Genomic DNA, 26,788 nt, shown 5'->3' with positions numbered 1-26,788 from the left:
AATAAGCCTATGTACAGTGGTGCTGGCATTAGAAGTGGCAGTTGGCCAATGTCAGTTGATTTGTGCATGAAAGACAAAGCCCGTTTGCTTGTTTATTTTCTGACGCTGATGAAGTTTTGCATGTGGCTGGATTTAGAGCAAGAATCCAAAGGGGATGGCCAGGATCCAGGCAGTGGCCACCAGTCACTCTGGGGGAGATGTTGACAAGTGGCCCAGGCTTTGCAGTGTGTCCAAAAGCGGAGGGAGAGTGTTCATTAAACAGAAGCTTAATCAAACAGGACAGGAGGATGGTTTACATGAGAAAAGATATATTCTTTACTTAACATTCACAACTTGCTTGTGGATTAATTAGCCCATCTGCTACAACAAATGTATTCCCATGTCTTTGTGTTGACTGTTAAAAGTGACTGATTTCTCTATCCACTTAAAATAGTACCCTGGATTCCACTGAAAGTAACCTTTCCGAGGCAAGGAATTTATTTAATCATCCACTAAGAACCTGTAAGTGGCTTGCTGTAAATAAGTGCTCAGCTGTCTACGGCTCCCAGGGTAACTATATGTGAGTGTTAAGTTGGGGGATAATGCAGGAGGCAGAAAACCCTTAAAGAAGCTACGTGAAGAGAGCTTCCAACCCCATCTGTAGTATTGGCTTTAGGTTTTAAAATAAATTCTCTCTTCCCAGCCCCAAGTGGGCAGGACAGCTGCCAGCATAGAGTAATTCAGCTATAGATTTTCTTCTGAGAAAGGCAGCATTTATAAATTAGGTGACCTTTATGCAGATCGACAAAGTGTGTTGATGAACTTCAAGTGACAATTTAAACAAGTATTGGGTGTCCGAAGTATTGTATTTCATAAGAAACCAACATAAAGGATGGAATATTTTTAAAGTCTTTAAATTAAATAGGCATTTAAATGAAAATAGAGGTCAGCCATAGGTTCCCAGGATAAATGAAAATGTGTATCTTTTGTGATTTTTCACACTCATGTGATTTTAAAATATTATTATTCTTTAGAAATAAAATTTGCATGTAAATGGCATTGTTGTGAATATATGTTTATTTCCTCAGAATAAGTGATAAGTATTGACTGATGTGAATAAACAGAGCTTCTGGTTTTCCAAAAAAATCTAGTATTTTGTATGCTATCAAAATATCTTTTTGCTTTGCTGATGCAGATCTGTGATAAAATGGTCAGCTTGTGCCAAAAACCGTGTGGTTCAGCTGGGATACAGAAGGATTGTGTGTTTTACACTTGAACAGGGGAAAAAATTGATACAGTGCTATGTGGTATTTATTCCCAAGCATTTGCTTTTAGGAGAAACACCATATAGTCATCTGAAACTTAAAAAGTATTGAAAGGGTTTTGGGAGGCAGGAAAGTAATTTTTCTGTTCCTAGGGCCTTAGGAATGAGAGTTACTCAGAGGGCCTATAGGACACTTTTGTTACAAAAACTGCAAAAACTGTGGAAAATTGTGTCCTTGACAGGATCTGAGTTAGAAGCAAGGATGAAGCAGAGGCTGGAACTGAAGAGTGACCAGAAGACTCAGGCTTGAAGCCTTTTCTCCAATTGCCTCTATTAGACGGGGCTGAGTCTGAACACCCTGGCAGTATAGCTTGTGCTATTGGAGAGGGTTTGCAGAAGCTCACTCCTTGGGGAAATTTCTTTTATTTTCTTATAATATAGCTTGTTCTTTGACTGTTCTGTCCCTTCCTCTTATATACCACTGTTGTGGTTTAACCCCAGCCAGCAGCTAAGCACCACGCAGCTGCTCCCGTGCTCCCCACCCCCACTCCCACTGGGATGGGGAGGAGAATCGGGAAAGAAGGTAAAACTTGTGGGTTGAGATAAGAACAGTTTAATAACTAAAGTAAAATATAATACTAACAACAATAATAATGAAATATAATAATAGTAATAATAATAGTAATGAAAAGGAATATAACAAAAAAAGCAAAGGAGGGCTTCAGTCGTCAGAGAAACCATACATATGCATTAAACTTAGGTGACCAATCTAGCTGCTGTTCATATTACTTGATCACAGTCTAGGCTGCAGTGGTGTGGTAATTCTGGGGATCCCAGGCATTCAGCACAGGGAGTTTTGAGCTTTTTCATGTACAGAAATCTGTTCAGATAATTTCTAGCCTTCTCATCACCACATACAGCATCAGGGCTAGCTAGAAAGATCAACTGACCTTTACATTGGTGGCTACACTACGGTGTGGTTATTTTGCATGTCCTTGTGAGTAACGTGCCTGTGAAAGCGCTGCTTCTTTGGACGTTGTGTTAGAGGAAAGCCGGTTCTACCTTGTACTCGAGCACGTACTCTGGAAATGTATTGAGTTGATATATACATGTAATTAATGATCAACGGTATCATAGCCATCCACATAAATAGACAAGACTATGGTTACACATGTTGCCTCAAATACAACATTTTTAATTGCAAATGCTTCTCCTGACAGGCTTAAAAATGCTACTGAAGGCTGCTGAATGGCTCTTTTGAGTTTGCTGGCATTGTTCTTGTTCACGTGTTTTTCCTTTTTGACAAGAAAGTTCCAAGAATTTCTTGAATGAAAGAGTGATGTGGCAAATTTTGGTTTCAACCAATATTTGCAGGCATTGGGGAAAAGTCAGTTATGGGGTCTGTCCCATTTCTGGGGAGGGTTTAGACTTCGGTCTTTAAGCAGAAGTTCTACGACTTCATTGTCTATACAACAAAGTTAATTTGGGCATGAACTTCCAGTAGAATCCTATTTCTGATTTGCTGCCAGTGTAGAGATCTTCTCAGGGATATAAATTTTAATCAGGTTTTGATACCCTTCAGATATTCACATTTCTTACTAGAAAACCCTGCCTTTCTACCCCAGCACAGGATCATCTCATCCTCACAGTAGCTCACAACAGTTAGGTCCTGTGCAGCAGTCCCATTGCTCTGGAAACAGCAGAATGGTATTTTCTGTGTAAGGATGTTGCACAGCCCCTGTGTCCAGGGGCTTAGCTACTGACTGCCATTGACAAATTAGCCCTCACATTTTGCAGCGGGCTGATACTTGGGAATTTTGCCCTAAACACCTGAATTCATATGAATTTAGCATCATCCAGCCTTGTAGTCACCTTTTTTAATACCCTAAGGCCTCATCTAGACTGGGAGGAATTTGCTGCTTTGCCTGTAGCAGAGAGAAACCTCACCACAGTCTTTTAGTTTTGCCAAGCTATGCTGCATTTGCAGCATAATTTTCTCTGGTTTATTATTCATCTGTTTGTAGCAAATTATTTCTTCAGTTCGTTTGATTTAGATTTCTCTTTCCTTAAAAGAGCAGCAGCTGACTGTGTTAGTCAAATCTTCCTATCTTTGGTCTTAATGATTGTATAATGGCCATAGCAGATAAGTGACAAAACATTGAAAATTGGCCTTGTTTCTTTTTAACATCAGAGACATGTTTATTGACATCTGCATTAATAACAATGCTGTGCCAGAAATCCTTTAAAACAGTTGCATGCCACAGAAAATGCTGAAATTGAAAATTAAAGGCACCCCTTCTTTTTTATTTGTATTTTATGAGGTGAACAAAGTAGCACGATAAAAATAATTTTAAATGTCCTTTTTAAATACTGTAGTTTCTTTGCTGTGTTCAGATTCCATTGGGACAGTTACGGAAGAGTTCAAACCATTTCTAATTTCTAGCAAAGAGTAAAGAATTTATTTCTCCTCCCAGCTTTATCTTCCCTCTTGCATGGATGCCAAAATATGGTCCAGTCAATGTCAGCTCGTGGCTTGATGTACTACACAAATAATTCATCCCCCTATATTTTACACCCATATTTTTATGCTGCCTTTTCTCTTGTGAGTAACCTTTGGTATATTTTTCTGTTTTTTTCTAGATCAATGGGAAGGACATCTCCAAGGCCACTCATGAAGAGGCAGTGGAAGCTTTTCGCAATGCCAAGGAGCCAATTGTAGTTCAAGTTTTACGACGAGCCCCAACTAGCAAAGCTCATGGTAGCTCTCAGGATGTTCGGCTTGTGGATGCCAGCACTCAGACTGACATCACTTTCGAGCACATTATAGCTCTGGCCAAACTAAGGCCTTCCACACCGCCAGTTCCTGATATCTGCCCTTTTCTACTTTCAGACAGGTATGGTTTATCTTCTTCTGCTGTTTACCTATGGGATTGAGGCATTGCAGTGGTGGGCTTGTAGCCTTCTCTTGAAAAAGTCTTAGGAGCACTTTAAATAAATTATAAATGTCGTTGATAACCACTGTCCCATTCAGTGGGTTTCAGTGACAGTTTTCCTAAACTCTGCTTATGGATTAGAGCTACAGGAAGGAATCTTGGCCGTGTTTGCTTACTGTTCATGTGTGTGTTCATCCAAAGCTAAGCCCTAGTGAAGAAGAAAAACACTTCTGTGTTCCAAAGTACCCAAAAGGCTTCTTCAAACCTAGAAAGAGCTGTCTTGTTGCTTTCTGTTCTTCCAAATTATTTACCAAGAAATGAAGGAAACATAATTTAAAGGTCCCCTTATCAAAAGCAAAACAATTCCAAAAATATAGACATCAAAAGTACAATTTCACCTGTCATATGGCAAATGATATGAATTAAATTATCCCTCAGTTGAATTCTTTGAAACTGAATTGAATGCAAACACCACCAGGTGGTGCTTATACAAAAATAGGGTGTAGGCTTCTTCCTCTTTGGACTCCGGCTCATGAGTAACATCATCTAGTGGTTGACCCTTGCCCTCTGTCTGTAGCCAGCAAAACTATGATAGCCCTAGAGCTTTTCCACTGACTTCCTGGCGTGCCATGCATCTCCACAGAATTGATGCTAATGAAGAACATGCCACTTTTGACTTTGATGTAGCTCCATTTGTAGAACTTCTACGTAAGCTGGGTAGGTGATTATCTCAGAGAGAACTTGCCAGCCAAATGCTGGATTGAGCGTACCACTTACTGCTGCACGGCTGGGAACATGATATGTGTGTATTTTTGAGTTGTTACTGGTTATTACTCAACCGTGTGCTACTGTCATTGAAGTTCCCATGCCCTCAGCATGGGGAAAAGTTTCCAACCTCTGCTAAGATAGATCCACACTGGGTGCTGCGTGGTTGGGATCCAGCCTTGGGTCTAAGGCTGTACCTAAGTGCACATTGTAAAGACCTCATTCTTTGTGCTCCAAGCCCATTTAACAGTGCAGTTTACTGACATTTTTAAGTGTGCAGTCACTCAAATGCACTTCACTGACCTGTTATCACTTTAACAGAAGAGGATAATGCAAGTTGTTTTATGCGAGTTCTTGAACAATTTGTGAGCCTGGTGTGGGTAGTAGATTGTGGACGTTCAAGACTTTATAACCAGATAATTAGTGAGTTGCCCCTGGCCATGACACAGCACGTGAATCTGGAGTTAGGTACCTTTATGAGCATAAGGAATCTCAAATTGTCACAATTAAGTAGTTTGGCCCAAAACAGACCCTTATAAGAAATTACCCTGTGTAAATCTGACAAAAGATGAACCCAGCAAAATGAACTCAGCCAGAGTATGAGCTTTTGAAAAGAAAACAGCCCGTGCTACTTCTTGGTACAGGTCCTTTCAGGCTGTCAGGCTGTTCAGAGTAGCATTCCAGAGATGAGAAAACTACAGAGAAGTGGGGGGGGGGGTGTTATCACTTTTTAATTTAAAAAACCCTATTGTCTCATCTACTGTTGTTGTACTGCTTTGTTCCACATAGCTGCCATTCTCTTCACCCAGTGGAGCACGAATTTTATGAAGGTAATGAGTATCTTTCCAGCCTGCCTGCTGATGCAGATAGAACAGAGGACTTTGAGTATGAGGTAAGATCACTGGCACACTGCAGCCTCTCTTTCTGTTATTACAGATATGGTATTTGCAGAGCTGATAGCAGGCTCCTCTGAGAAAAATAAGAGTGGGAATGCTTCTTAAAAAATTGGCACCAAAGGCTATTTTATTTTATACCTGTGTAATGTCACAGGCTTTACTGGGGTTAGGCTACACACGTGAAATGTGAAAGCAGAATTCTGCAGTGGGTGGCTACATACAAGTCCAGGAGGCTTATTAAACACGTTCCCTCTTTGTACAGTGGAGACTGTAACTCAGATGCTTTGCTTTTGCAGTTTTAACACGTTAAAGCAAGCCTTTCCAAAATTAAAAATGGTAACTGGAAGCTTAATTACTTCCCCCCCCGATTTTAAGAATTAATTGGCCTTGTATCTCATGCCTTAGGGGTCAGTCTTCCAGATACTTGGGTGTGTGCTTGAGTGTTTGTAAGATCAGGCTACAACTTAGAAAATGAATGTAATTTCTATTACTTGCTCTTTGATATTTGACATTATAAGTATTGCAATTATAAGAAATTGTGCTCTCTACCACAAATCTCCCTTTGCTGTTAATGCATTGTACTCTCCAATGACAATGGTGGATGTGTTTCTGAGTCACTGAAAAATCATGATGTGAGGCTTCCTAAAATGATAACATGATTGGTGATGTTGCTTTTCATTAGATTTTCATTTCAATATCTAAATAGTCTTCTTGTCAGCCAGTCATTAGCTTTTCATGTTTTCCACTATCATCCAGTAACCAAATATTTGTAGGGATAGGCGTAAGAAGCAGATGGTTCTTTTTATTATTAAACAGTGCTGAGTCTTTGCATAAGTTCAAGTTACTGTATTTTAAATAAGAGTAATTATAAATAATTAAATATCTTGAATACAAGATTAAAAATATCTTATCCTCCTGTTTGCTCTACCCTAAGAAACCTTTTTAAAGGTTTCATATAACTGGTTGACATTTGGAAATGAAATGAATGGCAAAAGCTTTGGCAAATATGCAGTGTGTTCACTTTTATCGTGTCTTTAGCAGCTAAGATGCTCTATTGCAAGTTCAGCCCATTGTTCTTTTCTTCTAGCAGCCTGGGGAATCTGAAGTTCTTCCCCCAGGAAGCAGAAAAATCAAATAACATCTACTTAGGGAATCTCAATCAGAACAAGCAAACTTTTATTTGAACTCCTCAAAAAATCATTGCTAGGGATTAGTGAAATCATTATTTCTTCCCAGTTGGGTTTTGGTGTGATATCTCACAACACAAGAGTCTCAGAGCTTAAGTTCTGTTTTGACTCCCATGTGTCATATAATATTAAATTTCTCCACCAAGTGTGTTTGTTTATGGTACTTCTTCCTTAAATGTAATAGAAACTATTTTTCTAGTAATACTTAAATAAATTAGTAATATAAGCATCTAGAAACAATATTAAAAAAATGGTTAGATAAAAATAATTTTCACCATTTAAGCAGAATATCAGTGACATATTAAAATACTGACAGTTTTTAAAGAGTCTACCTGGTGGAATCAAGTCCTCATTATGACCATTAATCCCTAATAATAGCTGGCAGAAGTGTTGACAACTTACTTTATTAATACTTAGTAGAGTATCAATACTTAATACTCAATACTTAATAGTCTATTAAGTGTTGACAATAGCTGGCATGAGTATTGACAACGGCAAATGCTTGGGCAGGTTCTCAGTTGCCTGTAATCTCTACTAATCACACCATCATAGTCATTAATTTGCTGTCAGCTGTGATTCAGTTGCCCAAGGCAAATTCACTGAGTGACTGAAATAAAGTGTTTCATGTGAAATTTAAATAGGGAAGGAACTGTCTAGCTTCCTTTGAGAAGAATGCTTTCTACTAAATATGAAGGTTTTGAAGGAGAAACAAGAACATCTCAGAGCCTTTAACTAGCAGAGCTGTAAACATGAAAGACATACCCAAAATTTAAGCCTGTATGGTAATATTATGATTTAGGTTACTCATTGGTTTATGTTATTTCAGGTCCTTATAAGACATGATTAAGCTCCCTTGCCATAACTAGGTAGCTGGAAAAATTGAGAGCATTGTCCCCAGAGATATATATCTCCGTCCAAAAAGAGTTCTCATAAAGGACAGAGTCAAAAGGGATTTACTAGCTGCTGTTGCGGATCCAGGGGAGAAGCAGCAGGACAGTAAGTGGAACAGAGGCTATGGTCCAATGCTGTCAAGGTCTCTACAACAGTATTGGCTTAGGTGTACCCTGCTGTGGCCCAGTCCCCCCCTTGCCCTGATGTTTTCTGGCCCCTCAGTTATGCCAACGTTACTTTTTGTGAAACGGATGTGAGAAGTAATCCAGTATTTTTTAATAATAGATTTTTAGAAGGGTTGTTTTTAACCTAACCCAGCTGCCTGATCTGATTTCCAGCATAGCTCCACAAGTTGCTGTGCTGTGGCAGCAGCATCAGGGAAGGAAAAAATGCTCGAGCACTTGGGAAGACAACTACTTATAAAATCAGCATTGTCCATCCACTATCTAAGGGTGAAAGCAGCAAGGAGAGAGGGTGCAGAAGCTCTGCTCGCGCCACCCTGAGGGCTGCAGGCTGGGTGGAAGAAGCACAGAGCATTCTCTATCCCCCACCACTTGATTTCTCCTGTGTTTAGGGGAAAGAGGTTTGTCGTTATTACCGTGCTTTCTGTAGAAGGAGGATTGTATCAGTGCTCCCTGATTTTATTATTGTTTTTTCCTTCATGACAACTTTCTGGTGTGAACCTTAGCTAATCACACACAGCAAAAAACCTACCTGGTGTCAGGAGTATGGTCCCATTTCCAAACTGCACATTAGCATTCCCATTGTACTAAAAGGATACAGATAAGCAGCTCACAGGTCTTCATGGCAAACTTAATAGTTTTTAAATGGATTCGAAGCCAAACCTGGAGATTTCAGAAAGGGATTGAAACAAGATAGTGAGCAGAAAAAGAACTAGAGCAACACCTTGTTATTTCCTAGGAATGTTTTGTAAGTGAAGAATGCATCAGTTCTGAGACACAAATGCAAAATACTCAGCCAAATTAGGAAGTAAGGAAATAAGAAGACTAGCAACTGAGATGCTGTAAACAAGAATGCTTTCCAAGAAAGGGAATGTCCTGGAAAGCTTTGATCAGCTTGGAACTTGCTTACAGACATGTGCTGGCGTTTAAGTACCTGAGTTACCAGCATAAGAAACAAACAGGAGGATCACATATGATAGCCAGCACTGGGGATACGGACTTATACTTGCCAGTGGATTTGGTAGGATTAGACACTTATAAGACTCTTCTACTCCATTTGTAAACTAGAAAAACCCTGTGGGTTGTGCTCAGATTGTCGCAGTGCAATAAACTCAAGTATGAGCCAGTTGTCTTGGAAGGATGAACTCCCTGGGAGGCTCATTAGGCTCCATACAGTACCATACTTTAAACAAATGGCTGGGAAGATGACAAAGCTGGGGGATTGCTGATTGATAGCCAACTTGAGCATCCTTACGTTGCTGCTGCAAAACTTGTCATAAAAGGAATCCGAATTGTTGGTAGATATTGAGACAGAGGTCAGAGCCAGCATCAGTCAGTGTTGGCAGAAAGAGATCAAAAGATTTGCAATTCTGGCATAGCCAGATACCCATGAGGACTTTTAAGATAAAGCAGGAATTGACCGATTTGTAAATGCTCAGTTGGACTTGCAGTCAGTATCACTGAAAGAGAGCCAAAGATATTCCGGACAAACCCACCCAGTCTGGCTGTGAGTGGCTCTTATGATGCTGGAATTACATCATGTGATGTTAGAGTATACATCACGCTCTCTGGTGCCAATAAGGTGAAAGGACTAAAAGCATCACAGCTTCCAGTAAATCTGTATTAAACATGGCTCTAAAATTTGTCCTTGTAAGAAGAACAGAGGATACTGGTGCTAGAGAGGAGTAAATAAGCTAATGGATGTGCACTTCTTTAATAACATTTCGGAACCTACTATCCAGGAGAGAGAAACATCATATACTTGGTTTGGAACATTGGCAGTAATACAGAAATTAAGGGGACCAAGTCACTTAAATGGCGGAACAGTGAAAAAATAGGTAAAAAACCCCCAAAGAATGTTGTAAAGACAAAGCTGGACAAAAGAAAGCATCATTGATGTCTGGTCCTACATATTCAGTCTGAGGAGACTGCCTTTCAATAAGAGGGGCAGAAGAAAATAAGATGTTACAAGCAGGCACAAGCAGGTAGAGTCATTTAGTCAACAGGTCCTTACCCAAGGGCAGAGACCTTCATACCGTCTATGTACTGAAGTAGCTTTTGAGCAAAAGCAAAACAGGAAGTGATTGGTTTCTGCTGTGAGAGCCAATATCTCTGGGGAATTACAGCTTTTAAAATCTCGTATATCTGAGATAGGAAAAGATTCATATTCCTAGCTGAATCTTCTTACAAACAGCAAAAGTGGACATCCTTGAGAAGAAATAGCAGTGGGTCGAGGTAACTGTTGTTGTTGCATATATGAGGAAGAGTAGGCTGAACTTTGCTCTCAGAATTGAGGGAGGTTTTTTGGAGGGAGGTTGAGTGTTAGTTGATGTGGATGTGCGAAGGAGACCAGCATTATTGCCTAAAAGACTTTCCAGCTCTGATTGTTCTTGTTTTTAGGCAAAGGCACAAGTGATTGCTTCAGTACAATGACATAGATTGCAGGAGCCTGGAAAACCACATCAATGGTCCACCATGCCAGGATTAGCATTTTCAGAGTGAAAAAGGCAGAATGACAGCCATTGTGTTAGCCTGCCTGTGTCTGATGACTCCAGTTTTAATGCATGCAAATGCTAGTGCTGACAGATTGGGGCAGTATTAAGACCAGTACCTGGGAGAAGTTGCTAAGGGTTGAGTTCACCCTATATGAAATTACAAGGTACCCTGATGCTCTTCACTTAAGGTCTTAGACACCTTAGAAGCATGTACAGGTGAAATCTTTCTGTGGTCAGTTTTTATGAAGCCTTTTGTGTCCAGACAATGAAAGGATCAGAGGTCCTGCAAGAAACAGCAGCCACAAAACAGCATAGTGTTTTGAGAAAAAGCCATGTGAGATTTTTCCCACCTGATGCCTCTGTGAAACTTGGAGCATGAGCTAGAAACTACACACCCGCCGTTTTGATTCCTTCTATGCTCTGGAAAATAGGTCTTTTGGAAATTAGAAGATTCATATGAAGGTTGCTTTACTCCATCATCAGTATCTCCTCCTAAGCAGAGCAACCCACAGTGCTCTGAGGCTTGGTTAATACCTCAGGGCAAAAATAAATACTCGTAAGTTCATGTTCCGCTTTGTAGACCCAAGGGACAGATTTTCAGTCAGAATAAGGAAATAAATGTGTATGTATGCGTGTTGAATGTCAGTGCTAATTTATGGTTATGCACAGCCGTTCATTTAAATGTTTTGATAAGTATTTGCACTCATAAATCTGTTAACTGTAAATGTAGCTTAGTCCTTTAAGTTTACCACTGGCCTGATCCAAACCTACTGAGATGGCTAAGGTTTCCTATTGACCTGAGCATTTCTGGATCAGATGCTGTCAGCTGTTTTCACAAACAACTAAAAATGGGCCTCGAAGAGAGAAAAGGTAGGAAACTTTGGGAATTGGCCATGAGTAAGGTTTTGTGTAGACCTCTTCTCACTGAACACTTGAAACTCCCATAGAGGAGAATTTTATCCTGTTCTCTTCGTTTCTCTTACTGTATCTGAGCATTGCAGCAGATGCAATGCAGTGGTGACACATTGGTTTACTCTTCCAGTAACACTCATCCCATCGTGATAAGGGAAGGTATTTCAGATGCAAATTCAAATTTCCCATTTCTGTGACATAATGCTTTTGAAGTGATCAATTTTATTGGTATTTTTTCCTTAGAACAAAAGAAGGAGTAATTTTGTTCCGCTTAGCAGTCTGAGTGAGGCTGTTTATCTGAATAAAGTTACTTGAACGCGTAAGCATTTGTGGGTTGAGGCCCTCATGGGCCACTAAAGTGTGGTCTCCGGTGACTTTCTGAAAGGCCCACCACTGCTGTAATAGGTCAGGAGAGACCTGCCTGCCCTGCGAATTCGTATTTAAGGCCTTTTCAACACATGGATTATTTAACCAGTAAACCAAACAGATCTGTCTATCTTGTAAATACATATTTAGGGCCTTTTTAACATGAGGATTACTGAGCTGATAGCCTGTAACAGCTCCCTTCAGAGCTGTAATAGCCTGCAAACACCCCTGTGCGAGCATTACAGGCGCTTGCGGCAACGCAATTGGAGCTCCTGCTTCAATTGCTAACACCTGAATAAACAGTTTTTATGGAAACAGCTTCTGTGCACACACTGCCAGCGCTTCCGATCGCTGCAGTCAGGCTCTTTTGTTTTGTTACCTGATGAGTGTTTCCGTACAATGAAGCTAACCCAGAAGATGGATGTGTAACCATCAAAATGGAAAACATTTCTTAGATAAGAGTTTTCTGGAAATTCCTTACATGTAACATGGAATTTCTCCGCACAGCTATTAAGTCATGTTTTTTATTTAATAGTATTAAAGGGGTGAGAAAGAGAGAGAGAGAGAGAGAGAAACCTTGTTTTGGCAGGGATCACTCAAGCCAAGTTCCAGCCATGTTGAGGTAGGGTGACAGCAATGTGAAGGGGCAGAACCACTATAATACCTCTGTGATTTGCTGTCAGGTTGTGCTTGTTTCTTCTGTATTTCCTACTGCAAATGGATTCTTTTTTTCCTGAACTTAAAACTTAGGATGAATCAAAAAAGAGCCTTTAGCAAATAAAAGGCAGTTTTGGAATTCAGCAACCACCAGATGTAATTTAAAAGAGAAGGCGTCAAGAAATAAGGATCCTAATAGAGACGTGGGTGTTGCAGTGTAGAAGAGCTGAAATGGTGGACAAGGTTGTGTCTTTCCATTGTCATCAGACCTGACTGGTGTGATAAAGGGAATGTGAAAAGGCTTGCTGGTAAGTGTGGTGTAGATTTTCAATGGAAAAGCAGATACTTCTTACCACGTGCCTTACCTTATACAGCTGCTGTTGTGGTGGAGGGACTGATCTGACAGCTCAGAGTGGGCTTCGATAAACTGGGACTTACTGTATTGTGTTTATTTTCTGACCATCAGTTCGTAACTGCCTAGTGGTTATGGCTGAATCGTGGATGCCCCATGGTATAGAGACATTTTACTGACACCATTATTCTGATTTTTTGTGGCAATTCTTAATATTATGTAGCAGCTGCTGTTAAGAAGTATCATGAAGGAAGTGAACAGGTATGTGTGTGCCTGTGATCTGTGGTCTTGGTTGCTTAGGAGAGTCTTTCTGGTTTGTGGGGTCTTGGGGTGGTTTTTTTCCCATTCCTACCTGTCATATCATACAAATCCAGAGAAAAAAATGGACTGTATTTTAAAGCTATTAATTGAAAGGCTTGTGAGGAAGTCTCCTGGACAAGTAAATAGATTATTAGAGTTGTTTCAGCTGGACCTGAGAAAACACCAAAATGATCAGGGCTTCTAGAACCCTTCCTCGAGATTTTTTCCTTTTAACTCAAAAGGAGTTCTGAGCTGCTAACACCTGGCCTGTGATCCAGCTGACTGTCACTACGGACTAAAAATGGAAAAGGTCATAGTTAAAATGGAGAAGTGGCACTGGAATATTTTTTTGCTGTAATTCTTTGAATAACACTGTGTAATAATTAAAAGAAGACTCTTTTAGCATGCATTTGGCGTACTACAGCACAAGATTATGTATTTCACTGGCATTTTTATTTTTAAAATACCTGGGGATTTAAGTCAGCATAATTTACACATAGACAATAATAAATATGTAATTTCTCCCTAACTGTGGCCAATTGTACACTGTAAATGAGCAAAGGAGTGGTAAAAGGAGCAGTCCTTTCCTTTTACTTTTTCATCTGTCTTTTAAGAATTGAAGTGACTTTTCAAGTATGAATTAATTAAACTTAACACCATTCCATTGAGGTTCTTCAGTGTTACTATGTCCTGTATTGCTACAGGAATTCACTAGCAGGTGAAGTAAGGACAGTCATATTGAGAGACTTGCCAAGTCAGTCAGTGACAGAACTGGCAGTAAAACCCAGGAGCCTTTACTTGTAATGCATCTCTTTTTTGGCCATTAAATCACTCTTCTTCCTTGCTAGTCATTGGATCATTTAGATGGAAGAGGATGTCAAGGTAGTTTCTGCCACAGTTGTTTGTTAATTTTGAGTGTGTCACTGTATGTCATCACAAAATTCTGACATTCAAAGCAGATGAAGTTGCTGTCATCTCACCTCCCCTAAGCAATGAATATCCCAATTTAGGGATTTGAATTGTGTCCACAACTACAGAGGATCATGAGAGAATGGGGAGAAAAAGACACAAAACTGACATGGGCAAATTTATCAAAGTTATTACTATTTATTGTGTTTTAAAACGGGAGGAAAATATATCAAGTCAGTGATATTCATTTTGTTTCATGATTTCATAAAACAAACACAGGGTTACTCCTCACTTCACCTGAAAGCTAATAAAAATTCTTCCTTGTTGTCAGAGGTTGTGTTTTTCTAGGAAAATGAAGAAAAGTGAGCTTAGTTCAGCAGCACTTTATTGTTGGGCAACATTACAACATATGGTATGTGTCTTTCACTCAGCGAAGGAAGAGAAAGGTGCTGGCAATATTTTCATATTTATGGAAATCTGTGGATTATAAATCTTCTGTTTTGGAGAAATGCTTTGTTTAGACAGTTTTTATACTGTTATACCACATACCTCTATATATGCTTTACAGTGAAAATGTTTCTAAGGGTTTTATTAATGCTATTTTTCACATGCCTTCTGCTTGAAAGTGCATGTAGTCTGTCTTGGAGACATGGAATCTAGCCGTACAGACAAAAGATGGGAGAAAATAATTTCTTTTACATGTTCTTTTAAAAATAACCTACATCACGTTAACCAGCTTATTATAATGTCGCTATTTTAAAGCTTAGTATTCTAGGAAATTCAAGAGCACAGGAAGCAGGGGCTGAATCCCCCTAGCAAGAGGGAACCTTTTACAAGAAAATGGACTTTAAACAAGGTTTCAATATTATGCATGCTGGGCCTTCAGAGGAGAAATCAAAAAAAGCGGGAGAGGTCTTTTCTCTGGAACTTTGCTTTTTTATTTAATGAGGCAGCTCTTCAAAGAGAATGTGATAGTCATTCCTGGAGGGCATGGTTTGGTGAGCAGGAATACAGGTGAAACTGTATTGTGCATCAAAAAAGCAGATGATGAGTTTGCTTTGTATTTCATCTCATGATTTCATCAGTCTATACAAGTATATGTTTGGAGGTGGAGGACATTTCCATGTGCAACAGAAGTTTGAACAGCTGAAACTCAGCATGGATATGGTGCCCGTAGACCTCATTTTGGTGCCAGGAAAATAAAAATGTGTTTTAAAAGTCATTGCATATCACTTCATGTGCTTGATTTATAGGCACATGTATGTGATTAAAATTTGCATATTTTAACTATACATATTTTAATATATATGTATCTCAAAGTAAACAAGAGTATGGATGGGGTAGAATTTTAGCTTAGTGCTTTCTAAGAATTTCTAATTTTATAAGCTCAACTTTAAATTTAGCTTTTTCATAGTATTTTGCTTTTACTGTGTCTGAAAGGCATAAACTGAATTACAGGAAGGTATATTTCTCACAGCTGTCTAAAACTGAAAAATTACATTTTCAACTTAATTTTAATTAATATTGCAAAATAGCTTTCACACAGTTGTAGATCAAGGCTGTTCAAATGTGTGGAATTGTAACTGGTTAGGAGTTTGAATCTACAGCTACATGTTCTGCTGTCCAGATAAATGCTCGCTGCAGCAGATGTTGGCACATCTGTTATGCCTCCCCATTTCGATTGGCTGCCTGGGTGTTTAGAAAGTGCTGATGAGGCAGATAAATCTTCTGACACATTTCAGGCCCAAAGCAGGCAGGCAGCAGTAATAATGATGTTTACAGAGCCAAGTGCTGGGCAGTAACATTTTGAAATACAGCAAAAATAAAGTAAGATTTTACCTGCAATAGGTGAAATTTATTGTAAAAAGTGAAAGCTAATTATGCCAAGTGATTCTCAGCTGATTTGAACTGCAGCTATGACAACCCCTAAACCTCTGGACTTTGTGTGTCTAAGGTTTGTTGGCTAGAAAAAGGCACTTGCTACAGTTTAGAAAGAGCACTAAGCTGTGAAGGGGCTCTTTAATAAACGGGAGAGTTGGGAATCAGGTTTAGAAACAGCTGCAGCATATGTGTTTTTTGGAAGGAGAATAGCTATCTTCTGGGGGCTTGAAGTTCCTGATCTTATCAGAATTCTTACTTTCAACAGGTTTTCCTCTACCCTTTGCAGTGTGTCAGACTTGAAAGTTTTTATACCATTAGAGTCAGGAAAACTCCAGACATTGGGGTCTTCTCCTGAGAAGGTCCATGGTGTAGCAAAGAGGACGTTCATGAACAGAGAAGGATATATCTGACAGTCTCAAGTGCAGAGAGTGGTTTCCAAGTACATAGAGCTTTTGCAGGTGTTGGATCCCTTCCAGACCTTTATCTCCAACACAATGAATGGCAAACAGAAATGTAGAAGTCACTGTAAAGATGTTAGCACTGATGTCATGTGCTAGTATTGTCCCATTCCCTTCAGTAGACGTCACCACTAAATTTTCCAAGTTGCTTTCAAGTACCTCTATTTGAGGCAAGTCCAGAAATTGCAGAGAGAGCCTGTCGTATAGGAGCAAGAAAGTGGATGCTGATTATATAGCTGATATAGTTATAGTTGGTTATGTTTTATAGTATACAGTCTACAACGTCTCTGGACAACTCTTCCAGTGTTTGACTACCCTCGTGGTAAGAAGCACTTCCCTAAATATCTAATTGGAATTTCCTGAGTAGCAACTCATGTTTATTGTCTCATGTGGCTGTCACAGTGCACCTCCAGGAAGAGTCTGGTTCTGACTTCTCTGGACCCTTGCATTTGGTACTTGAAGGAAGCAATAAGATCTCCTAATTAAGAAGACACTTCTCTTCAAAAGGCTAACCAAACACAGTTCTCCCAGCCTCCCTTCGTAGGAGATGTGCTCCAGCCCCCTAATTAGTTAATGGACTTCTAGCCAGACATGAGGTGCTGTATTCCTACCTGATAACGAAGAGAAGATCCATTCTAACATTTTATGTCAAAGCCATTTTCATTGGAAAACAGATTGGGGAGCAAATTCTGGAAAGCTCCAAAACCAAAAAAATTGGACTGGTAAAGTTTGAGGGGTTTCTTCCCCCCACCCCTTAAATGGCTCAGACCAGTGATTCCTTTGCTGTATCTCTTATTTTTCAATGTTGAAAGCCAAAGAGTTTCATAATGAAAAGTCAGAATTTTTCTCTTCAAATACATGTAATAATAAATCTCTTTCTTTTATTTTTTTTTCAAAATTGTCCAAAAGCAAAATATTCCCTTGGAATATAGAGGCTGTGAGCCAATGTGACAGTTTAGTATATTCACACACACTGCACAATGGAATAGTTACTACTCCAGTCTGCTTATCTCATTTTACCATAAGGTTCATTTTCTGCCTTGTCTGTGCTATTCCCACCTACTTTGTTCAATGAGAAGAAAGTGAGAATGTAGAATCTAAGATTAGTGAAAAGGAAACCCTTCATTGCATACCATCCTTGCAACTTCACACTTATATTGAGTGAAAGACCAAAAGTGAGGACCAAAGCTGACTGCTGAGAAATACTATATATAGGCAGTTCATCATGGATCTGTCTGCTCAGAAAGCAAGAATTCATGGTTTTCTCAAGTGCAGAACATACCAGAAGGGGTGTTGGGTCTCAAGCAGGTGAAAACATATATGCATATATAACCTATGAAAATATATGTATATAGTTAAGTACTTCTAATAAATTAACATTCATACTGCACCATGGGGAAAGAACAGAAATAAAGAGAATGATTAGGGAGGTGGAAGAATTAGGGAGAAAAGTAAGACCATGGCTTGTTTGAAATAACAAAGTATGCTGAGGACATTTTACTTTCCAGTAGGTGTGATCATCCAGACAATAGGGAGAAAAAAAGGTTTTTAATAGCATTTAGAGTACTTTAAGTTTAATACTTCCCATAAGGGTTGATTTTTGAATTTATCTTTTTGACAGGGATCTGAAGATTTGGTATTATGCGTGCTAGCTAAGGGGGAAAACTCAGGTTCGAGTGGATGTTTGTGACTTCCTGGAGGATATACTGTCAGATGTTGAGCCTTTTGCAGCCAGGAAGCCTGTAATCTGTAAAGGATTTTTTTTTTCCCTCTGTGACTTCCTTATGAGATACATTCACTGTGAAGTCCACCATGTGTCTTTAAGCTCAAGGCTTAAAGTACCCTTTAAAAGCAAGTCAGAAAGGCCACACCAAGCCTGTGAGGCACACAGAATTAAAAGTTGTGTTTGTCTCATCCCCATATGCTTAGACCCACTGCAACACTAAATTTGTTCATAGCACAGTGATCAAAGGTTTCTCACATTCGTAGTCCAGCTCCATCGTTCATCCAGCCCAGTCCGTTCCCCCATCTGCTCTGCGACTGCTATCCGCCCCCCATCCTCACCCATTGGGAGTCTCAGCTGACACTTGAGTGTCTTCCTCCTCCCACTCACAGCCATCAGACTGTTACTGATCATCACACATCAGACTGCTGAATATGCACTGGCAGCCTTGCCATGCCTTAAGTTACTCCATTCTTTGATTTCCTACATAGAAGTGTAGTGCACACCAAAAATTTTCTCTCCAGAGCTGCAGGAAGAGAGTGAATTCCCATATCCAATGGAGCTTCTTTATTATCAAAGGATTCATCAGCTACAGGGCCAAATTCTGCTCCCACAGTTGCGAGATGATATTTTTATTAATAGGTGCCTAGATGTCAGCATATTAATTCTGGTTTTTTCTGCTACTACTTTTTTTTTTTCCTTTTTTTTTTAACACTGGTATCATTGTCTACAGCATCCTGCTGTCCCAGGGCATTCTTTGTCTGGACACAAAGCAGCATATGGCTCTAAGTGTAGCTATAAAGCAGGGATCAGCAGGAAAGTGATTTTGTTTTTAAATATTTCTCATTCTGTGTTGTATTTGCTTTTGGATTATGCATTTGAGAAATGCTTGCTGATATTTTTCCTTTCTGCTTTGATGTAAACAAATCTTGTGTCAGAGATTCTTAAATCTAAACCAGACTTTAAAAAACGAGGATTAAATGAGACTTCAGCCTGTAAGGTAGAGCCCCCACCTCTTGGACAGAGCATTGTTTTTCCCCACCATGTGGAATGGAGATAACCCTCTGTTTCTTTGTGGTAAGCTACCAACCAAATCCATTCTGGCAAATCTGACACCCAACATGATTTGTCCTTTTCGTTGCTGTTTATGAGAAGTCAGGACAGTCTTCTGTCAAAATTGATAAGTGAGAAGACAGTGGGGAATGCAATTTTATTTGTAACAGCACAGCTGCCAGCAGTTCCAGCTTGTTTACATCTAGGCTGGCTCTGTCTTGCTCCATAGCTTTTCTATTTCCATCCAAATACCCCCCCAAGTACATTGTGGATGTGCCTGTCTGTGTAAAATCTGCATAACAGAACATACTGGGAGCATTAGAAAGGGGAAAAAAGAACTTATTTCTTTACGTTATTTTCACAACTCGAGAATGTCAGTCGCTTTAAAAGCGAAATCTTGAACTCTACCAAATCTCCATAGGCATTTACAGTATGGGTTCTAAAACTGAAGTATAATCTGCTAAAATCCTGCGATGCTTGTTACCTTCCATAGTGAAGGTACCAGAGGAATTAAGAGCTTTGCTTTTCTGATGGAAACACTCTTTTTTCCGGTGGAAGTGACCAGTGTTTGTAAATTAAATCCACTACAAACATTTAAATATAGGTTTATTCGTTGTGAAAAGAATGCAGTAGGACCCTGTAGTGACCTGTGAAGGGGAGGGCAGTTTCATTGCACTCTGTTTCACACTAAATACTTCTGCTACATAGCCTACAATTAGCCTGTGTTATGTAGACATTAACATATTTCCTGGAAAATGCTTTTGACAAGAGAGCGTAACTCTTGATGGCGTTAGGATAGTTCTTAGGTCTAGGAAGCCTTTGTTTCCCTGCGGTATTACTTGCCTTCAGTCTGGCAGTCCCAGCATCCCAGGCGGTTTTGATCTTTTTTTATTGGTACACTTGAGAAAGCTGCAGTGATAGGCGTTTCCTCTATATAGTCTCTCCTGTGAGCTGTTTCTTTACAGTTGCCCACCCTAAACACGCAGTCACCATGGAGGTAACGTGAGAGGGGGGTTTTATGTTTGACTGATCTAGCTTATGACAGAGGAGCTTTTCTAGCAAACTGAAAATTGTTTCCTTTTGCCGTTTCTCTTTTTGCAGTTATTAATAAATAATTAGTCTTCTACATGGTTTGTCATTAAAAGGTAGAGTCCAGAGATGGCTGTAAATGTCACCGCTCTGGTTCTGTGAATTCTGGGGTCATCTGACACTTTGGTTTCTCATTATAAGTGTATATCCTATCACTGTGTTTTCAAGAGTTGCAGTCATGCTCTTAACTGAATTGTTTGGTGATTGCCAGGGGAGACTCTCTGCAGTGTAACTGACCTGCCTGGCATGCACTTACACACAGATACATACACACTGTATATACCCATATACTCATATACATAAATTTACACACACATACTACCTCCCCTCCGCACACACAGACATATGCACACACAAGTAAACAATTAAATATTTAACACCCACCCCAAGCCTGAAGACAAACTATCTACCTTAAAATGAAATTACTTTGTTAAGTGTACAGTGGAGGCACCACAGACTCTCTTCATCTAAACAGAGATAGGTAGCCCATAGGAAAATAATAATTCATTATATTTAAAATAGATTGTTATGATGACTTCTACTGACGCTAGAATTTACACATCTTCTTTCTGAGTTTCCTCAAATTACTTCTGGTCATTGTTAAAGACATAACTGCTAAACAAAGCCTAGCTAAGAGAGTTGGAAACATGATCTGGGTGAGGTGAAATGTGATACTTGTTTGAAACACCAAGCGTCTGTTTTAGGTGTGTAGTCTTACCCATTGTACATACTCTGATCATTTGTACATGACAGTCACAACTCCTGCTGCATGGTACAAATTCAGAGGTGAAATAAATGGTGTTCTAAAAGGAAGTCTAAAGAACACCATTTATTCTGCTGCTGATGCTTTTTTGTTGCAAACCCAGGCTGTTGTTTCCTCTGTTTTACACCCACACTCATTTGCAATGTGTGCTTTTATGTAACATGTAATACCATTCTCATCACTTCTGAATTTGAGATGAATTTTTCTTTTTATTAGCTCCACTGTTAGCTCTCTACCCTCCTAGGACTTCATTAGATTCAATTGTTCCTGTAAGAAGAGTGAAGGGATAGCTCTGGTTCTGTTTGTATTATTTATTTTTATTTCATGAGCAGAATTACTTGCCAGTGATGACGAGTGTGCGGCATTATGAAGATTAAATATTATAGAAGGTAGCAATGTAAATGACCAGTTATTTGGCAGCCTGGAAAATGTATATCCTTCCAGTCATGTGGAGGAAGAGACCAAGAAAGTGAATGTGATTAGCGAGGTGCTGCCAGGATGCTTGTCTGTTTGGAGTTCTGCCTGATAACGATCCAGGTGCTTACCTCACTCCCAGTGATGAGATAAGAACTGCAAAGTTGGGATTACTAAACACAGTTGTGAGGTTGAGAGTGAGCTTTGCTTGGTTTCCATAGTTTACAGAAACCACTAGCAAGAAGCTGATAAAATTGATCTGACTTTGCAGAACAACCTTCTTATAGTAACCCTGATTGATAGAAAGTGTGAAGAGCAGCCAAAATTCAGCTGTGCATATAAACTGAAGGTTTATCTCACCTATAAAGATGCAGAAACAAGACAATACTGAAGAGTGAATCTTAATTTTAAGGTGTGTGTAGTCCCTGTAGTCCCTGTGCACTTCTGTTTGATGCTTCAGAAGAGTGACACTAGCTCAGATGGATGAGGATTTTTTTTTCAGTATAACCAGTTTATTAAAATAAGTCAGAACTTAATGTACTTTCTCAGTTAATTCTTCATTAAGCTATTCTGTAAGTACTCTGTTCTTGGCCTTTTGTGCTTCATTCATTCAGTTAATCATTCTGTCAATTATACCATTAGCAAGATGAACATTAAAACAGCTTCTCAGCTATTACTGCAGGTAAAAAGGAAAAGCAAAGGAAAAAGTAACTACTCTTTTCTTATTTTGCTTTATTCTTTTGGTTTTGTTTTCTCGTAGAATTTATGGTAAATACTACACTCCTCCACCTTGGATCATCAGATATTGGGTCCACTCATTGCATTCAATAAGCCTTGATTTCTTCCGAAAGTGCAGTCAAGGCTACAACACAAAATAACTAGCCTGGCACAAAGACACTGCTTTACAAGTGCTTGTGAAAGAAACTGAGGAAAACAAGGACATAATCATAAAACCTGTCAGCTAAACCTTGGTGTATTTTAGCATTTGCAAACTCTTAGGTCATCTCAGCTATGAGGTAAATTGTGTAAAGAGTTTGGAGCTCTGCCTGATAATGGTCCATAAAGGGGTAGAACATAAAGGTGTTTCAGCTCACACCTGGGGTTGTTTCAGGGTATGCACATGGCCACTTATTTAGTGATGGGCAGTAATTCACTAATTGGTGATAACTGCGTTGTTCTGGGTGGCTATGAAGATAACGTTTTATTTTTTGTATTTTTTTTTCCTTGATGTTGCAATAATAGCAACTAGTAACAATTCGTAATCTGGTTTTGATCCAGGAGGTACTAATAATCATCCTATGGTACAGAAAAATTGCTGAACCCAGAGAGACCTCCACAGACTGCCTGTCTCTGAATTCTTTTGCCTTAGAACCCATTACATTACTGTGGGTTTTGTAGATGGAATTTGTCAGCCACCTTAGAGACTTGAGCCAAGATACAGCTCTTTCATACATTTCAGGATGAAGGTAAAGCATATCTGAATTGCATTGTTTGTTTCACCACACAAGGACTTTTCCAGACTGGCAGCTTTTTGTCTTTCTTCTGGTGAAGTAGGAATCCTTCTCCAGTACACTGTAGTGACTTCCTTTTCTAAAAGCTATACGTGTACTGCTGAGTTGACTCCTAATTTAAAACCTGGCGATTTCATACTTGTAAATAGCAAAACTTCCCTTCTCCTTTCTGTCTTTTTTTTTTTCCCCATTCAGGAGAGTTGTTCAAAGGGGAGAGGGAAGAAAGCACAGTGTTTGGGTTTTACAGGCTGGACTATACTGATATGTAAGCAGCATGAAAAGCTGACATTCTTTTCCTCTAAAGATCACGGAGTTAAATGGGACAAGGTAGATCCTAGTTAATGCTAAGAAAAGAAATAGTTGACTGTATCATAAACAGAACATGTTTAGGATCCTTTATCTTACCATGTCACGAAAATACAAACCCTGAACTATGAATCACAGGTTCTGTTACACTGGAGAGTAACACTAATTAAAATTAATTTGGTATTTGACTATGTCTCGACGGTGAGATGAATTTCTCACTGTAATGAGGACTTAAATGTTAACTGAAATGATCACACACCGTCCATTTAGGAAAAATACTGTTGTGTTTTGATTCCATGCTGTCCCTTCTAATGGTGTTACCAGAGTTCATGGGACCCATTACTCTGATATACTGTACAGGTGAAGGGAACTCAATAGCTATTACGATTTTGATAGTCTCTCTTGTCCTTTTAGTGGTGTGCAACAATTGCTATAAAGGCAGACAGGGAGTACTGGAAGGATGTAGAATATTTATAATGTTTCTACAGTGCCTTTCAAACACTCTGTAATCATTTATTCTTTTATGTCGTGCTACTTTGGTGGTGTTTGCGTTGTTTTCTGCTTATAGATAAAGAAAACAAGTCACAAAAAGTTATATGAGGTGACTGCACCGAAGCAGTTACAATTGAACAGGGAATAGGGACTTAAAGGCACAAAACTTCTGGAAACCTCCTAAAAAACTGTCTTATGAGGCAAGATCTTACTAATTTTTTTCAAAATTATGATGAATTTGAGAAGGTAGGGAAATTTCCCTTCCTCAGTATAGAGCATCGTCTAGGGAAGAGTCTCAAACATATGCCCAGTAATCTAAAATACACCCGGTGATTTTTTAGAAAATGTACATTTCTTGTTCTTGCAACCAGTAACTTGTATCAATAAGTTCATCCTCTGCCATTTGCAATGGTAACCTTTTTTCAAGGTTTCCTTATTAAAGGTTTCCATTCTGGACATGGGTCAGTGTGTTTCCATACACAAATAAATGGCAAAAAGGATCGACAAGTTTCCTTGTCAGCATAGTCTCAGGAGACTCCTAGTCCTAGGACATCATGTTTGGACATGAGGTAGCCAAGTGTAGAGTTTACCTTTGTCATACTATAGAATAATGTTGAATAATAGATTGATTAACTCTAGTTAGTTATACTGGTCTACAGTACACACAGTAAACTAGTCCTATTGCATTTCACAGCCAGTAAGTCATGAGTGGACAAAAATGAAGAATGGACATAGAATGAGATGAGACAATATTATAGTGTCCAGCAACTGGACTCTAAACCCTTTAGAGCTGGGGCAATGTTTTTCTCCTTAAACCTCCATTGCACTAGAGCAGCCCAAGAGTTACAGTTCCATGGAAAGAATTCAATCAATGTCTTCGCTAATTCTGTGAATATAGTAGGTCAAATTCAATAAAAGTAATATTATCACAGAGAGCGTCAGGGATTCCCTGAACCCATTTACTCCTCAGCAGTTCCTGGGCAAGGGACACATCAGATCTCAAGTTTATTCTGAGTTTCAAAGCCACCCAGTTGCCTCCAAACACTGGAAGTTCTTGTACGGGCTTTGAGAGTCTCCTACCTTGGGAAGAGGGTAGCTTGCTGTTCATTGCAACTAATTTGTATTGAGCTCTACTTTCTTATTTGCCTTATTTCCCACCCATACAAAAATTTCTTCTCATCACACAGAAGTATGAGAAGGCAAGACGAACAAAGGATTGGAGGATGAGAGAGAGGAAGGAGAACAAAGTGGCAGTAATAATAGGTTATTTCGGTAGCGCCCAGCTGTATGCATGATTCATACATAGTGAAGCGGTCACTTTAGTAGATGGGACTTCCTGCTTACCAGGCAGTAATTTCTTTACAGATTTCTATAGGTGAGATAACAGGATAGGTTATAAGGTGAGAGTAAAAGGAAGGTGATGCAGGGTCTGTGTGGACATGGGCACTTACTGAGAATGGAAGTGTTTGGAGGGAAATGGGAGAAAAGGGTGAGTGAGGCTGCTGTCTCTGAATATGGGTGAAGGGTCACTTGGGGAAAGAGTGAACTGAGAAGTGCTTTGAAGATGAGGACAGAAGGATTGTGTTGGTGGAGAGGGGTGCCAGGGTGGGATGGTTCGAATGGAGGTGAGAGAGGCTGACAGGCAGTGATGAGACAGGGGCAGAGCTTAGCCACACTATAAATGGGTTGAACAGTGTTGAACAGGGAGTAGCTAATCCTGGCAGAAAGTGGAGGAAGGATTCAAAGGTGTGCATGCCTTAGTAGAGACCATTGGCAGAGTGGTCAGCAAAGAAAAATGGGGCAGAGTAAGCTTTCCATGTGTGCAGTTATTCCAGCACAGGGTCATCAGATGAATAACTCTTGTCAACATCTTCTGGGTGCGGTGAGAAGAAACTTTACCAACTTCCCTCTTGGGCTGTAATCTGTTTTCCAGTGTGTGGAGGGAAAATGTGAAGAGTTCAGAGCTCTTTTTGCCCCAAAAAGACTGTTTAAGAATGGTCACTGAAGGGTTCATGGTCTGTTTTCTAACAGACCATCAGCTTTAGTCTTTGTAATCTAGCTTTTTGTAGAAGGACCCACTATAACTGCAAACTGATGCAAACTTTTACAAGGTCTCCTCTAATAGCCCGTAACCTCTTTTCAGCAATTCTAGAAAGCCAACAGCCCAGTTGATGACATTTATAATCTACTTCTCTACCACTTGAGAGAAATGACAGTATTAACCTAGCCTTCCCTCCCCAAAGAGGTGACAGCTCCTTGTTTGGTCTTATGTTTCCTGAGGCTGACAGCCTGTAAACTGGTTTTCCATCATTGAAGCGAATGACGGCCTTTAACTGGTAGCCAGAGGCTACAGCCACTACTCAATCACTTTAGAGGATGACCAATATAACCAGTTTTCAGTCCTTCAGGAGCATGGCCTGCACATTTTCACTGTCTTTTCTATGTCTGAAGAAATGAGCTACCTTGGAAATTTGCATCCCAGCCTTTCAAGACAGGATAGTCCTTATTCTAATTTCCATGTCTGTCTTTTAACCAAATAGTTTATGGCAAAACACTTTAAAGTATTGTCTTCACTGTGGCAACGCACTGAATTATTGTTCTGCCCACACAGAGAAAAGAAGCAGCAAGTCAAAGATTTAGCAATTTGGCATTGATTTCTGTCACTTGGCAGCAGAATACTCTTCGTGTTGAGAGGCGGCTGCCCCCAGAGTGCCCAAAAGAGGGGGAGGCTGTCATCTCCCAAGCTCTCTCCTCAGTCTCTCTCCTTCCACCATCTGTCTGTCAGCACACTTCATGAATCTCCAAATATTGTTTCTCACAGATTTTTAAAATGCTGAATTTTGAAGACTGTCAGTTCAGTCCCTACATGCACACACACAAAACCCAAAGAGAATGCAACTATATGTGTGTGTGTGTATGTACGCGTGCATGTGTGCACGTATCTAAAGGGATTTCAGAGAAGGAAACTACATTCCTACAAATTCATTGCTGCTGCCAAACTTATTGTTTC

The 26,788-nt window shown here is 39.6% G+C and overlaps 1 protein-coding gene across 5 annotated transcripts in view; it reads left to right on the top strand.

The window, feature by feature from the left end:
• Nucleotides 1–26,788, top strand: part of PDZRN4 (PDZ domain containing ring finger 4) — a 255,192-nt gene that overhangs the window by 207,115 nt on the left and 21,289 nt on the right. For all 5 annotated transcript variants that reach the window (XM_050900193.1, XM_050900177.1, XM_050900183.1 and 2 more), the window contains 2 exons: nt 3,884–4,137; nt 5,731–5,833. In XM_050900193.1, coding sequence (XP_050756150.1) covers nt 3,884–4,137; nt 5,731–5,833 — 357 coding nt within the window. The remainder of the gene's footprint in view (nt 1–3,883; nt 4,138–5,730; nt 5,834–26,788) is intronic.

This window comes from Gymnogyps californianus, chromosome 1, assembly GCF_018139145.2.
Source record: "Gymnogyps californianus isolate 813 chromosome 1, ASM1813914v2, whole genome shotgun sequence".
NCBI classification, from domain to species: Eukaryota; Metazoa; Chordata; class Aves; order Accipitriformes; family Cathartidae; genus Gymnogyps; species Gymnogyps californianus.
The sequence above is the reverse complement of the archived record's forward strand: the minus strand, read 5'-3'. Positions and strand labels throughout refer to the sequence as shown.